This window comes from Aphelocoma coerulescens, chromosome 21 (assembly GCF_041296385.1).
Source record: "Aphelocoma coerulescens isolate FSJ_1873_10779 chromosome 21, UR_Acoe_1.0, whole genome shotgun sequence".
NCBI classification, from domain to species: domain Eukaryota; kingdom Metazoa; phylum Chordata; class Aves; order Passeriformes; family Corvidae; genus Aphelocoma; species Aphelocoma coerulescens.
In genome coordinates, this window is record NC_091034.1 from 4,057,423 (window position 1) to 4,073,052 (window position 15,630).

The 15,630-nt window shown below is 44.2% G+C and overlaps 2 protein-coding genes across 3 annotated transcripts in view; one reads left to right on the plus strand and one right to left on the minus strand.

Annotated features, from left to right (window-relative positions):
- CLCN6 (chloride voltage-gated channel 6) overlaps window positions 1-1,766 on the plus strand; it is a 32,524-nt gene extending 30,758 nt beyond the window's left edge. Inside the window, exon 23 of the mRNA XM_069034613.1 lies at window positions 1,640-1,766. Coding sequence (XP_068890714.1) covers window positions 1,640-1,651 — 12 coding nt within the window. The 3' untranslated portion in view covers window positions 1,652-1,766. The remainder of the gene's footprint in view (window positions 1-1,639) is intronic.
- LOC138121273 (C-type natriuretic peptide 1-like) lies at window positions 1,342-3,464 on the minus strand. 2 transcript variants are annotated; one of them, XM_069034617.1, is made up of 3 exons: window positions 3,236-3,464; window positions 1,993-2,310; window positions 1,342-1,552 (listed from the first exon to the last, which is right to left on the minus strand). In XM_069034617.1, exons 1-2 carry the CDS (start codon window positions 3,326-3,328, stop codon window positions 2,005-2,007), a joined length of 399 nt encoding a protein of 132 aa, XP_068890718.1. In that variant the 5' UTR covers window positions 3,329-3,464; the 3' UTR covers window positions 1,342-1,552; window positions 1,993-2,004. The 2 variants fall into 2 exon arrangements, 1 of the variants encoding a protein (XP_068890718.1); XR_011156148.1 differs by lacking the exons at window positions 1,993-2,310; window positions 3,236-3,464 and adding an exon at window positions 1,632-1,699.
- Between the last annotated feature and the right edge of the window lie 12,166 nt (window positions 3,465-15,630).

Genomic DNA, 15,630 nt, shown 5'->3' on the forward strand with positions numbered 1-15,630 from the left:
TGTTTCTTATCTTCTGTAGGATTCTGTTCACAAGTGCTCACAGCTCAGCCTTCAACCTCCTCTGACCTCTGTTATTTTTCTGCAAATAAACTTCAGTAGCACTTGTCCTTCACTGGGTTTTCAGTGAAATTTCAGCAGTAAAAAGCCTTTATGTCTGTGAGGACATCCCTGCTCTAGAGTTACTGGGAGCTGGGAACAAGTTTGAGACTCAGAATTATTAGAAAGGAGGCTGTTACCTTCCCATTAGCACCAGCTGTCACAAGATACTGGCTGTACATTGTTTGACACCCTGATGTCCATGGGCTGTGTGGATTAACCTTTCCACCACATGGGCTGCACCTGGGCCAGCCCCGGGGTAGCATACCTGAAGAGGGACTCTTAAGAAAGCTGGATGCTTTCTGTTAAGCTCCCCCAAGCAGGGGGGAGCAGGTGTGCTTCGTCTTAGCCTAAGTAAATAGTTGGTTTTAAGCCATGTATAGACTAGCTATTGGTATGGAATTATGCTGGAAGATGAAAGAATGACACAGTTTTCTTTCTGGACTTTAATTCTTTATTTGATTGGTGGAAATCTTAATTTTCTTGTGATTTTTTTTTCTTAGGAAAGGCAATGCAGAATGTAATAAAATCATTATGGACTAATCCATCATTGGAGAACTTGTACTCAGGGCTGTCTATGTAAATGGCAACAAGTATCTTTTCAGGGCATTTTCACAGCTGCTGCTTCTTTGTTATTAAAATTAACTTAAACAGATTAACTAGCAAACAACATAAGACCTAACCAAAAATGTTTTAAAAAAAAGCCTTCAGCCTTCAGGATATGTTTTTCAATTTTCTTCTTAGTGCTTTGAAATACCTGGATCTGCCTATGGAAGAGCAGGGTGCCTTTGAATTTCCTTCAAGGAAGGGTAGCATTGTTTTGGGGTTAGGTTTGGGTTTTTTTTGTTTGGTTGGGGGGTTTTTGTTTCTTTTTTTTTTAATAAGATGAGGTATACTGCTAAGAAAAATTTGTTTTCCTCTGTCAGTGGCAGACCTAAACACAGAGTCACTGCTTTCTGGTGATGTCTGCTAAGAGAGCTGCCCTTTGTTCAAATTGTGGATCAGAGACTTGGGGCTTTGTATCTTGGTCTCTATTTACCAGACAGCAGCCCTCTGAAATGCTCCTGAATTCTAGTGTCTAACTGCAAACTAAGGCTCTATTTCAGGAATGAAATATGAACAAATCACACAGCAAACCTTGAAGCAAATTTGTTACATTATGGAAAACAGTTTATTATCTGTGACATAATGAGACTTGTTTATTTATACATTCAGTAAACAAACAGTACAAATGTAGTTTTCTGTAATTAATTTTCAGATAGATGTTCACAAATAACTACTCTGATACAAACAGGCAGTACAGCAAAGGTGTGTTCTATTGGCCAAGTATGTCAGGGGAGAGGTGGCTGCATTTGCTCAGTACATCATGTAGTAGATGGATTGGTGAGGCCAATATGAAAAAGAGCTGAACATCTCACTAAAAGGCAAGAGGTGCTTTGAAACCCCGAAGTCAGTCCTGTCAATAAAGAAGAGGAATAAGTAATAGAAAGAGAACTGTACAGGATTTCACACATGGAAGTTAACTGATTTCTTACTGTTCTAGTGGCAGATTTAGCTCCACTGTTCTGCTTAGAGTTTGTTTGGATTGAAACAAGTATCCCTGAGGAGCTGGTGAAAAACCTCTCTGATCTTCTAAGACAAGATGAAATGCTTACAGCTGACTCAGAGGAAGGAGGAAAAGCAGGTAAAGCAGAGGTGTGGCATTCACAGGTTTTAAGTCTCTATCTGAAGACAGTGAATTCTGAGGAAAGTGAAATAGTAAACTGTGTTTGTGATAGGAGGGTAAAAGTTACTTTAAGGCACCATTTCCTTGAAGTTGAATTAACTCTGCTCTTTTGCATATTTGTGCAAGTTATATATGAATACACAGACCAGCAGCCTCTGTCTTTCTCTTACCATAGAGAAGAGTTAGCATCCCAGTCCACTCAGTGACCCAATTCTGTCTAGCCTGACACCAAAACAGCCCCTGGAGAGGCCCTTTTTGCTTCTGCCTTGGTATCTACGGGATAAACTCAGGAGGTCGCTGAAGAATCTCCGGATTGCACCATCACCCATGGACATGCTCTCGGGCTGGTCCCTGGTGTTTTGGATCCACTGGAGTTCAGTGTCTTGCTGATCAAAGACACCTGCTGGGATCAGGTCATCTTGCTCATGGTCCCTCTCTTCTGAGACCGGGGGATGCTCCAGGTTCTCATCTAACAATTTGGACAGACTCTGGAAAAAGGAAAGAGTAGAAGGCAGGCAGGGAATAGAGGAGAAGGAGGGATTTTGGAAACTCTCATTATTTCCATATAAGCCATACTCAGTGCTGAGTTTGAGGACATATGTCTGAGCTGCCAGACTGCCAGTTAAGTCTTTCCTGGAACTGGGCATATGGGATAAATTATGAAAAAATTGAAAAAGGCCTGATAAATTGTGAATAAGGAACAAGAAAAAAATAGTTGATATCTAAGAGAATTAATGCAATGGCAGGACACATGCTGAAATTGGTTCTGAAGGATTATGTTAGACATTTCTTTACGCACTGGGAGGTTACTCGATATGTGGCAATGCCAGCTCCCTAGTGCAGTAAATGAAATGTGTTTTATAATGACTTGTAATTCCTGCACAAATAAATACACGTAGGAATACATACACACTTTCTCTTTTCTTATATTCCACACCTGGTAGTCACAAGCAGGGGCTGCATTGCAGCACAACTGAGCTGAGGAGGAGATCCTGCAGGTACAACCCCTTAATTTCTTTTTCAGCTAAAACCAGGGGCTTCAGGGAGGAGCATGCAGGTGACTGCTCTAGGGCTTTAGATCACAGTCCTTCCAGAGTAATTTATTTTACTCCAAAAGCTTTTTGCTTCACTCAGTCACAGGATGACCCTAAATGTACAATCCCCTAACTGAACCCACAGGAAAACCCCCCAAACATTTTCCTTTCAATTGCCTCATGTGATTAGAAATTAAAATCCAGTGATCAATGACTTTAGCTTCCTCCGTTTTATAAATCTGTGTCTGCCCATCTCAGCATTCCTGCTGTTATGATGTCTCTTTAAGCTAGGGTTGGAAGAAACAGAGCTCATATGACGTGTCTAATTCCTAAAGAAGCATCAGCTTCTTTCAGCTCTATTGAGCAGCCAGTCACTTACCTGTAAGTTGGAAATGGATCTGGCCTCTGCCTGGTTTTGACTGACAATGAACAGCAGAAGGAATCCAGGGCAAAAAAGGAGTTTCAGATTCATGTTTGGTGTCTCTGATTCCTCTTCCCTTAAGTCTCTCCAGTTCAGTGTTGCTCTGTGTCTCCAGCTATCAGCATTTATATCTTCCTCCAACCCCTCCCAAGTCTACCTTTTGAGTTCCTGCTAGTGCAAGGATTGGTTTGAGGTTTTGATGTGTTTTCATCGACCTAGGAGGAGGAGGAGGTGGAGGCGGAGGAGGAGGGAGGAAATAGTTCTCTTTCCTAATGGTGAATTAAAGGAGCATTTTTCACTTAGGCAATGCAGCATCATTCTTCTGTCTTGGTGCCACTGATGTGCATGAGTGAGAACAGCTCAGTGTTGCTTGGGCTGACTGCTAAACCTTTCTTTTTCATGCAGAGGAAAATAATTATGAGAGAACTATAAAGTAAGACAGGAAGTGAATGGTATCCATGACACATTCACCTGGCTCCTTCATCACTGTGAAGCCCCAAACCAGAGGGATGGGCTAAGAAAACATGCTGTGTAAGAAATGAGTGTTATTGCATAATAACATGATATTATAGCATAATAATATAACTTATTAATATAATGTTATTGACTTAAGAGATGAAAGAGTGTGATTTGGAGAAGAAAGGAAAACCAAGTATGAAAAATATGACAAGTTGCAATAGTTACCGGCCTGAATGACTGTGAGTGTGGCCAAAACCAGGCTGAGATGCACAGACAACTTCTACAAGGCTTAAGTTGAGGAAGAAATTCCTTTTTCCCTGGATCCAGCTTAAAATAGTTCCTTTATATGATCTTTCTCAGTCTATTGTGCACAATTTATATTAAATCTGCAATCAGTCTGAAAGGGAGAACAGGCTTGAAATTTGGCTTCACTGAAAAATTGAAATGTTCCTGAGTATGCAATAATACATCTTGCCCTTTCAAGGCCTTTTTGCACACATGTGATGCACAGAGTTAAAGGCCATCAAGCTGGATCTACATGAAGGAAATGGAAATTAAGGACCATCTGGCATTTTTCATCTGATATTTGAGTTACTGAAAGCTTGCAAACCAGTCTTCAGTATCAACTTGTTGGTCCTGGAAGCTTGGAAAAAATAATTCTGTGATGTGCCAGCGGGTTTACTGTTTTCAATGTTTTTTTCATGTGCAGATCAGTTTAAGGCATAATTTTAGGTGTCTCTAGAAATGGGTGTTGTAAGGAGACATAAACATCCCTCTGTGATGGAAAGGGAAGTCTGATGTTATTATATTGCTGGGATTTTTTTGTTGTTGATGTTGGTGAAAACCACACTTGATATGAATCTTATTAGTAAATGAAATCATCATCCCAGAGGTTTGAGGTGTGTACTTCGCAGTAAGAAAAGGTCAGGGCAGTTTCAGGTTCATCTTTTCTCGTCTGCAAAAGCCCAGGATTGTTTTGTTGCTTTGATTGGCTTGTCACAGGTCTGCATAATGTGGATAATAAATCTTGTGGACCTTGAGATCTCTGAAGCTGTTTGGGGGTTCTGCTGAATTGTCTCTCTGGTTACTGTTGGACATTCATACACTAGCACAGTCCTCATCTATGACTATGTTGGTAAAAGAATAATTAAGGCTGAACAGGGCTTCTAGAGGTCTGTGGTGCAATCTTGTGCTAAAGCAGAGCCAACTTAGATGAAATTTCTCAATGCCTTGTCAAGTTGAATTTTGAAAACCTTCAAGAAACAATGATTTACTAATATCTACTTGGAATTTTTGAATTTTTCCTGTTGCCATTTGTGTCATTGCCTCTCATCCTAATGGATTGCAGCAGAATGCTGTCCATAAACACAACAAAAGGATGTTCCATCTCCTCAAACAATGACACTCCATGTGAGTGTGTTTCAGAGAGTGCTGCATAACCCAGACAGCAAGGGAAGCTTCGGTCTAGGTAGCCCACAGCTGGGTTCAGATCAGATTTGGTGCAGTGGGAAGATGTAGTTAGAAAGCCATCCAGCAAATGTCTCTGCTTTACATTCCAGATCTTCTCAGGGCTCAGACTAGCATCAAACTCAGTGTCTGAATATTCACAGAGATCTATCACTGAGGTGGTGCAGCTAAGACGGAGACTTCAGCACAGTCGTCAGCCTATAAGAAGGGAGGAACCCCTGAGGACAGTAGAAAATATTTTGGAGGTAGGAAATGGGTTTGTGTCCCTTTTTGAAGTGTTCCTTTGTATGGCAAATCCTTCATATAGGGTGGAAGGAAGTTTCAAGAAGGCAGCAGATTGATGTGTGTTGCTCATCTCCAACAATAAATTGTTTCCAAGCTTCCTGAGATATTTCTCCTGTATCAGCAGAAATCTGATTAAAGAGTAGGATTTGGGCAAACTGTTCCTCTGGGGGCATCCCTGCCTCATCCCGTGAGGAAGTTGAGCTCTGAAACTGATAGCACATCAACTAGGCTTAGGTAGATATCATTAGAGCACAGCTGTAGTAACTCATCTTCCTCCTTCCTTGCTCTGTGACCCCTTTAGCCTCCCTCTCCTTCCCAGATGCTCCGGCCAACATTCCCTGGCTGGCTGAAAGGGCAGTGACGTGTCTGCAGCGCTTTCATCACAGTGGAATTGCTGAGTCCATGAGGGAAGCTGGCACCAGCGGCCCCTCACTGAGACATTAACATTTAGCTGTGGTCTCCAAGTGCTTTCCTGGTGTCCCCCTCCCCTGCCCGCTCCTGAGGGGGCTGGAGCTGGACTGTGCAGGCTCAGTGCCTGGTGTCACCATGAGCCCGGGCCTGGGCGGTCAGTGCCCAGCTGCAGGAGCTCTCTGTGCTCTTCTGGCACTTCCCTGCCTTCACCTTTGGTGATGGGCTGACAGCAGGGCCCAGCTGCAGGAGGGGACACGGGAGATCTGCAGCAGCAGTTCTCCATCCTGAGAAGGGACTGAGCACAGAGACTGAGCTCACTCACCTGGGGAACAGCTGGCATGTATTGGCTGCATCTGCTCCAGCACAATCCAGAGGAGAGTTTGGTCCCTGCCTTAGGAGTGGCTGGGACTGGGAGAAATTTGGATCTCCTGGTGTCTGAGATAGCCCATCCATGGGAAATAAACCAAGACTTCACTATCAGGAAATTTGGAAGGAGTTTCCCTTGTGGGCTGGTCATCCCATAGGGCCACTACACACTGTCCTGTCTCCTCTTCCTGTCCCACAGCACCTTCTATGGGAGGGTAAAGGCCAGTAAAGGGACCGAGTCAGTGCTGGCACTGCTCTGCTCTGGGGTCCCGAGGATGATTTGCTTTTGATCTGTTCTGTACTCACTAATTAATGCTCACTGATCTCTTTGAATGGATGAAGAGGGGATGTTTTCCTCTCTAGCCCTTTGGCATAAGAAGGGGCCAAGGCCACCTGAGGACAAGGAGGGCAGCAGGCTGGCATTTAGTAGCAGGTTGTAGGTGGTTCTGGAGCATTGGATTTTGAAGGCAAAATTTTAATTTTAGGTTTGTTAGGCACATTTATCACATTCCTCTGATGCTAATGAAGCCCAACAGGGAAGCTGCAGTGAGGGAAGGGAGAGCCTAACATGCATCCTAAAACGGATCCTCAAACAAACAGGAAACAAGCTGAGGAATTCAGAGCAATGGCACCAGACCCTGGTGAGAGGCAGAGACCTAAAGAAGTACTCATGTTCCATAAATCCTCACCTGAAACTCTTTTTGGCTAAGCTTCATCTCTAGCAAAATGAACATCATCTGTTCATCTTGTTTTGTAAAGGTGGGAATGTCTACATGGGTAAATAGATACTCACATTCCAGCTGAAACACAGATTTGCTGTGGTTCTAAGCCATGCAGGTCTTTTTAGTCCTGTGGCAGCCATTCTTGCTTCTCCATGATCTTTAAGTTGGATCTCAGAAATTCATAGGCTAATCTTGCACTAAACTGCTCAAAATCCAAGTTTTTAATTTTCTGTGTTTTATGAGACATCTTTGGTGTTTGAACTGAGGTCTAATTTGTCTGCATGTTATTGCCTTACTGTAGAAAAGCTGGACTTTCAGTGGGAGCAGCTGCACGCAGGAAAGTTGTGGTGTTATTTTGCACTTCCTAACCTCTGACAGGAGAGAGAAAGAGAACCCTTTGTGGGCAGCATGGATATGACATATCCCCAGTTGTTTTGAGCTGGAACATTTACTCAGCCCAACTAGAAGGTCCCTCCTGTGAGATCCCATCTGGTCTCTTCACTGTTACTGAGGTGTGTGGTGACCTCTCCTGGCGAGTGGAGGACATACCTCAAGTTCGAGAGCAACTTCTGCTTAAAACAGAGAAAACAGACCAGACACTGGGAGGTTTCAATAAAACGATTACTTTATAATCAAAAGCATGGTACATGCACTACAACAAGGGGCTGAGTGGCTCTTTTTCAGGGTTTAGCCATGGAAGTGTGTGTGAGTGGTCATGTCTTGGGAAGACCCGTGGTATGTGTGTGGTATATGAATGGTTGTGCTGATATTTAAAAGTTTGAGTGACATATGAATGGCTGAGTTTAGTTCAGCACTAGATATGTTGATCTGGACTCTCATAATGGATTTTGCAGAATGTAAGTTTGTGTTAGAAGAGATGGGTGTAGGGAGGACATTTCTTAAGCAATTTATCTGGGATAACACTTTCCAGGTTTTTCTTTGCAACTCAGCTCATCCTGGCATAGCTGGGAATAGTGTCACCAGTGCCCATTGATCGAGGTTTTCTTGCCAAGCAGCCAAATCAAGGGGCAAGAGGTCACACTATCCCACTGTGATATTTATTGCTGCATGCCATTTGTCAGTGTGGAGCGTGCAGAAGGAGAAGCCATTTCTAGAAATGGCTAAACAGCTACAGGAATGAAATGGCACCTGTCCTAGAAGTTGCAGTGGTTGTTTACTTCCTTTCTCCCTCCCCTAACAGACTGGTCATGAACCTAAAAATAACCTAACTAACTAAAAATGTGATCATTACATAAAGCCTGTCCTCCACAAAACCCTCAGCAGATTTTGTTCAGCCTGTGAGAGTGGCACTGTACGTAACCTCAATTTTGTATTCCCAGAGCAGGATCCCAATTGTCCATTAGTTCTGACATATCTCAGATTTGTGGACATTGCCTTACTAGAAAGTGGTGTAGGTTGGGCCCTGTGTTTTGAGAACAGGGAGGTAAGCTACCCTGATTTTTGTTTGGGATTCATGCATGTATTCTTCTTTTTCCTGCTAACATTTATGGTCCTTTTCATCAATGCTTCTCATCAGTTCAGGTGCAACTGCACACTTGGATGTACCCACACTTGCTTATTGTGATTAGAAGGCAAATCCTTCATGTCAAGCATTGCAAGCAATTGGTTGGGCCAGGGCAGCCATTCTGGAATTCTGCAGTGGATGCATATTAGGCTGCATGTGAACAGAGAGCCCCTTCTTGCCTTGGGTGGGTGAGCTGCAGTGGGAAGGATGCAGCTTCATCCAGAGCTTAGAAAAGCCACTCTCTCTCAGGAGCTCAGTGTGGCTGTGGTGGCTCTTATCACCCACTGTTCTTGATTTGACAACCCTTCTTTGTTTTCCCAGAAAATACTCACTGTGTTTGCCAAGCTTCTAGAAATAGCTGCAGCCTTTTGTGGTGGAGGGTGGCATGGCTGTGGGCCAGAGGGGCAGGATATTTTAGCTGTTGCTTCTCAGCACAGTGTGATGGACGAGCAGCCTTTCAAAAACTAACACTCCTAAAGCTGTGATAAGGTGCTCAGGCTACAGAGCTGGAGGCTGTGTTCATGCTTGAGATAAAGTCCACTGTCAGCACCACATTCACACCTCCCCTGTGACACTACGAACCCCATGGTCCTGCCATCCCACCAGTCACTTGCTGCAAAGCCTCAGCGTGGGGGGATCAGGCCCTGTGCTGCTGTCACCAGGGGCTGCACAGTTCCATGTGCCCTTGTGGTGACATTGAGCTGGTTAGAGGGAATACTGTGGGGTGGAAGAGATTTGTCACCAAGGATTGTCACCCAGAACTTTGGACTCAACCATTTTCCCTTGGGATGCACTGTCTGGATAAAAGAGGAATGGGTGGAGTAGTGTATGCCAGGTGTGAGCTGGGGAATGTGCAGTGCCATGGCTGCTTCCCTGTGTGGGTGCAAACACCAAATGCATTCTCTGAAACAACAGAAATCAGGGGCAGGCAGTTACACTTGCCTGTAGATGCTGAGGAAAGCAATGATTCCTCCCAAGTTACTTACAGTCTCACTCTGTAAAAGCTAATTTGGAGTAAATTGTTTAGTGTCTATGGGCTGGCAGAGTTTTCTGGAATTACAGAAATTCATTTAATTAACTTACAGGGACAAAAGACACTTGTGTTAAGCAACTGAATGCCACTAGAAAAGTGAAGCTTTTGGGGCTGTTCCAATGGGCAAAATAATCATTCCTGTAATCAAGATAGTTTAATCACTGCAAACCCCAGACTTTAAACCAGTCCTTCAGGATGAGGACTGGTTCAAAAGCTTCCACCTACATGTATGGTGTCGGCTTCAGCTCACAAAAGTGCTTCTTTGTAATGGCAAGGTGCGTCATTCCCACACTTTCAGTGGACTTATAGGGGAAATGAACAGAATTTTTTGACAAAGTTCTCTGTTGACCAAGTCATTGGAGAATTAAGGTTGATACTTAAGTTAATATGACTGTTAACCATATTGGTAAGCCAAAAAACTGGTTGCTGTCGATCAGCTGCACAGGTACAGCTGCAGTTCTCTCTCCCTCTCTTGAGGTGTTTCAGTCCAAACCTTGAAAGATTTTCAACTAACTCTCTACTGTTATAAATGTTACAGCTCTATTGCTGCAGGGAAGGCTTTGGCTCTTTGCACAAATAAAACCGTTGGTGTACAGCTCCCAGTGAGCACAGTCAGCTTCATGTATGCCAGTCAGCCAGTAGCATTTTTACAGTTTGTTTGTACTCAGTGGAGGCTTGAGTAGCAGCTGCACATGGAGGGGTTGTTCAGTGTGTCTGCGTGTGCCTGATAGGCTGTAGGAAATGTTGGACTCACTTTCCTCCTTGGCATGTTAAAAGGGGGCTCCAGATGCCACCCTTAAGCCAGAACTTAAACAAACCACGTAACATTGCTGTGCCCCTCTGCAGTGAGTAGAATGTCCTAGTCTAAGTTTGATCTGTGTCTCTCTGAACTTCCTGATCATGGGAACAATTCATTCTGTGTATCCATTCACTCTATCCCCGAAGACTGGGTTCTATCTGCTCTGCTTTTAAAGTTGGATGGGAAAGCTATGCAAGAATACACAGTAATGGAAAGGTGGGGTAAGAATACAGCCACACAATCTGCTTTTTATAGAAAATAGTGCTTCAGTGCTTTCTGAAACATGGGAGTATCCTCCAAAGGGCCTTCATTTGAGCACTCAAAACCCATCTTTGAAAAAACTTCTTTGTAAAGTTTCCTGTGCCTTAAATGTCTTAACTGTGTTTAGTTAAAATCAACTCATCAGGATGGGTTGCACAGCAGATAGAGGCTACAGAACCTCAGAGGCAGAAAATGTTTTCAGTATCCCTTTTGCACTGGAGATTCTTCACATAATTTCTGTGTTGTTTAACCAAGAGGACTTGTTTTACCCTGTCACCTCCCCAAGGATAACAGCACATGTTTTGCGTAGTGTTGAAGTGTGAAGACCATTGTGAGCCATGACATCATATCTCAGGCCAGAGCAGATCAGGAAATGACCAAGAAGGCCTAAAATATTGGCCATGGGAAGAATGAACATTCTTTAGCCTAGATAGGTCAGATGCACCTGACAAGTCTAATAGAACAAGGATATCTTTCACACTTTAGCACATGATGATATTTCAGTGCAGAGAAATGGTTTGTAAGAGGCAGAGGTGAATCAGGGTGCAAATCCTCTAGATGACACACTAATAAATCAGAGCTGCTCTTACACAGTAAGGAATAAGGGAATATGGGCCTGAATAGCTAGACTGCTCCAAATCTGACCTTTATTTAACTTCAAGAGGCTTAAAATGAATTCTGGGTCCCAACTTCCAATCACAGCTAGAACAGTAATTCCCTCCAGATACATCAAAATGACCAGTGAGAAAAGACAGATATATTAATGACTATGGCTTTTTTGGCGGGTGGAAGGGAAGGAAGCTAGTAATAGGAAAAAACCAGCAAACTACATTTTCTAGAAAATTCAATGGTGTTTTGCAAAAATAAATCATTATAAATATTGGTTCATAAACTGGATCGTTTCAACTATTTTTAACTGATGTAAACCAGAAGATTAGTCAGTTAAAAAAAAAAAAATTAAAAGGGAGTCAGGGAGGTTTATAAGCTAAATTATCTGTGAGGTCTTACTGATTGGGTTACAAAGCTGAGGGCTTATTTCGGTCCAGGGTTCTGTGGGTTGATCAGTGAAGTCAGAGCCAAGATGATCCTGTGGATTCATGGGCTGGGTCATTTGGACTCATTTTGCCCACAGCACAGGAAACCTTTGTTAAAGTTCAAACAGACCTGACTCGCAGATAAGTCTCATGTTCTCTTGCTGCTGGTTTTGTAGGTAATCTGTTCTCTAAATGGTTAGAGAACATTTCACTCTGTTCATCTCTCACCTTGTATCAAGTACTGAGAGCAGGAGGACTTAACCTAAGACTTAGCTGCTTTAGGTCTTTTAATATGTAATTGTATGGGGGACAGGACTGACCACTGATTCAAGTATTGCTTTGAGAAGTGGAAATGTGCATGACTTTGATGATCTGGCCTGCAGTCTAAGCAACTGTTTGTATTTCTGCCCTGCAAAAATGTGTGTGTGATGCACCCCCATGGCATGAAGTGAGGTTCTTGTCTGTGCATCTTTACAGTAATGGAGGCAAGAATGAATGAGAGATTTTGCAAGTAATTGCCTCATGACCAGAAAGTTTCTACTGGAAGAGAGAGTCTGCATTTAAAACTTTCATACTTCCCCACTGTAACACTCTGTGGCTTTCCAGAGCTATTTTTCGCACATCCCTAATCATTATACCACTGTACTTTAAACCTCAGAACAGATCTCTGCTTGTGCAGGTCTGAGAGCTTGACCTGGTACTCCTTAGCTTAGCTTCAGAGCAAGTACCTTCAGTGAGAAAAGGAAACATCCCAGCCCTCCAGGCTGAGGTTTTCTAGGCCCAGTGCCCACCAATTTGTTCCCTAGTGATCCTGCCAGCTTGAGGCTGTGAAGCACAAGTGTTGCTGAACCATGTGTGGAAGGCAGAAAGCTCAGAAGGCAGGAATTCCTGGAGCAGCAAGAGAAGGGAGGCATGACAGGAAGAGGAGGCTGATACTTTACTGAAGAGCCCCTCACAAATAGTGCAAGAATACCAGTTCTCTGTCCTGGCTCCAGATTCCCTTATCCGGGAGCGCTGGGCGGTGGGTCCTGTCGACACGTCTGCCTCGCGTCCTGCTCCGCACTCACTGCCTGCAGATACAGAGTGGCTTGAACAAGTTCCAGTGCTCCATCCCTGAGCTTCCCAGGACCCTTCCATGCAGCACCCTCGGGCAGCCAGGTGACATCACTGCCAAATGCCATGTAGGCACTTCCTGTGTCACATTCCCAAGTGGAGAGCCTCTTGCCAAGTCCCTGTCATTCTACACAGTCTTCTTAGGAACAAATGGTCTAATTTTAACCCGCCTGCCACAAACACCTTCCTGAAATAAATTCTCACTCTCTCCTGCCTTGTACTTGAGAGTTTAAAAACAAAATCCCTCATCCTTACAGTCCAGAGCTAAGGCCTGTAAGCCCTAGGAGGGAACAAGAGCCTGTGCCAGAAACTGCTGTCACTGTTAGACCCGTACTGAGCTGTGAGGATAGGAATGTTCCACAGAGGCACACTCAGGTGATGCACATCACAAAGTTGCATGGATCTGATCCAATCTGAATGAGTTGTTCTCTATTTCAAGGACATTGCAATAGAAAGAACTTGTTGTCTTCTGGACTGGCTGCAGCCAGACATGACATTGAAAAGTGCAAAAAATGGGTTTAGTGTCCTCTGTGGTGTGCCTAGAACAATTGCTCTAATCACCATAGTTTCTTTTTTTGGGGGTCTAACTAGGTGAGCACTGGCCTAGTCAATAAACTGGTTCTGATCCCACAGTGATGTCAGTTCCTATCTGGCTGTGCTGTTCTTGAAGGGCACATGCAGCAGTGACCTGCTTTGAGAACAAGTGAAAAACACTTACAGAAGAAACAGGGATTACTGTGAGATGAGGAAAAGGAGCACAAACTCCACAAAATCACTGGGGACTTATGCTCCTGCCTTTTGCTGTTTCCATGGAGGTGAATATGTGAGCTCTTGTACCGAAGGATCAATGCAAGCCTGAACTACTGTTTTTAATTAGCAGAGTGTAAAAAGCCACATCTTTAAAGAACTCTCTAAACAGGAAAGGAAAATGTGTTTTCAGGCAGCTGCTGTCTTTATGTCGCCCTCTTGGGAGTGGCACACAGATCCCTTATGTTCCTTTAGACCTGGTAATTAAGCAGTTCTGTGTACCTGCGGGTCAGTTGATCAGGTAATGGACTCCCTGCGGTCTCCAGTGCACTACATCTTAAAGGATAAATAGAAAAAGGCAAAAAGTCCTTGGGGATCTCACCGGATCCTGGCCTGACTTTTCCATGGGGCCATATCTGAGCAGAACTGCAATCAAGGAGCAGCAGCCCCAAGGCTGATCCCCACAGCGTTGCCAGGGTCACTGTGAGGTGGCCCAGCCCCTCCAGGGTGGGAGGCTGTTACTCATTGCAGCTGCCCAGCTTGCCCCCATTCAGCTGAGGACTAAAACAGTGTTGGCTCACATAAGGTGAGTGAAAAATGGTTGGTGTTACTGGATATTCTGAAGGTCAAACCCCTGGCTCCAGCTGGGCTTCAGTGGATGAGAACAAACATGGCAGTAGGGCTTCATGTGCTGAGCATCCCAGCAGGAGCTGGAAGCACACCAGCATGATGGTGGGAGGACAGAAGTGACTTGGAGGATAGAACTTCTCTGTTCTGGGTGAGCACCTGAATTACTCCAACTTCTGCACAGGCTGGCATAGCACTTGTTCTCTTCTCTAGCAGGATCATACAGGATATTTGAAATGTCACTGGCAAGAACTTTGTCAAACTGATTGATTTCAATGAGCTAGTTTTGTTTCCAGCTTCCCACCCTCCTCTCATTTTGACACATCTTTATTAGCCAACTTCTTAACATCCTGAGAAGCAGTGCAGAGCCCACAGGTTGGGTAACACTAGTGGGTTTGGGAATAAGGACCAGCTAGAAGCTGAAAAATACTCCAGAACATACATATGCTGTTTTCTATTTCATCTTATCAGTCTGCCTCTCTTTTTCCCTGCTCTCTGGTTTCAAGGCCACATGCCCATTTATGCCTTGTCATCAAAGACTTGTTTTGGCCTTTTAGCTTCTAACCCTAACCCTAACCCTTCTCCATCTCGAGAGGAAAATGCTGTGACAGCTCCTTCTCCTTCTCCTTCTCCTTCTCCTTCTCCTTCTCCTTCTCCTTCTCCTTCTCCTTCTCCTTCTCCTTCTCCTTCTCCTTCTCCTTCTCCTTCTCCTTCTCCTTCTCCTTCTCCTTCTCCTTCTCCTTCTCCTTCTCCTTCTCCTTCTCCTTCTTCTTCTCCTTCTTCTCCTCTGGCTGTCGCCGTGTGCGTGACCGAAGTCCCGGTTCTGCCGGGGTCCCGAAGGATGCTGGCAGGGCTGGGAATGCTGCGGTGCTCGGGCCCGCAACGACACCTGGCGCCCGCTGTGGGAAGTGCTGGTTGTTGTCTCGGGAGGATGCCGCTGTGGGGTTTGCACATCTGGTGAGAGGACCCAGACAGGTCATTTTCGAGGCTTTGCATCCCATGTGTCTCAGCAGTATGATTGATGCAGAATGGCTAAAATAGACTGTATGATCTTTATGGAAATGAGGTGTAACCTTTGATTGGTACTGGGGAAGATTGTGCAGAAACTGTCTTTGTATGTCAGAACGGGGCACTTTTATCCCTGGAGGATTTCTCTAGTTGAAGGTATATCTCTGTGCCTTTGGCTAGGTTGAAATCCACCATAATAAACTTGAGACTTAGTTAGCCTGATCCAGAGCAAGGTTTTCAGTCCAGAAAATGTTTCATGGTGCCAAAGTCAGTCTCAGAGTTAAGCCAGGCAACCCGGTAGAGCCTTAACCTTCATCCAGTCCAAGCCTTGTTGTATGTTAGGCATTAACAACACAAAAATCTTTGGAAACCAAGCCACCATATCAAAGCATCAGCCACATGCATAGCAAGGAACACATCACTTTTTTCTTCCCTGAGGAAGGGAAAGGGACTGCTTGGACTTTAAACAAAGCATGTTTTGTTAATAAATACTAAT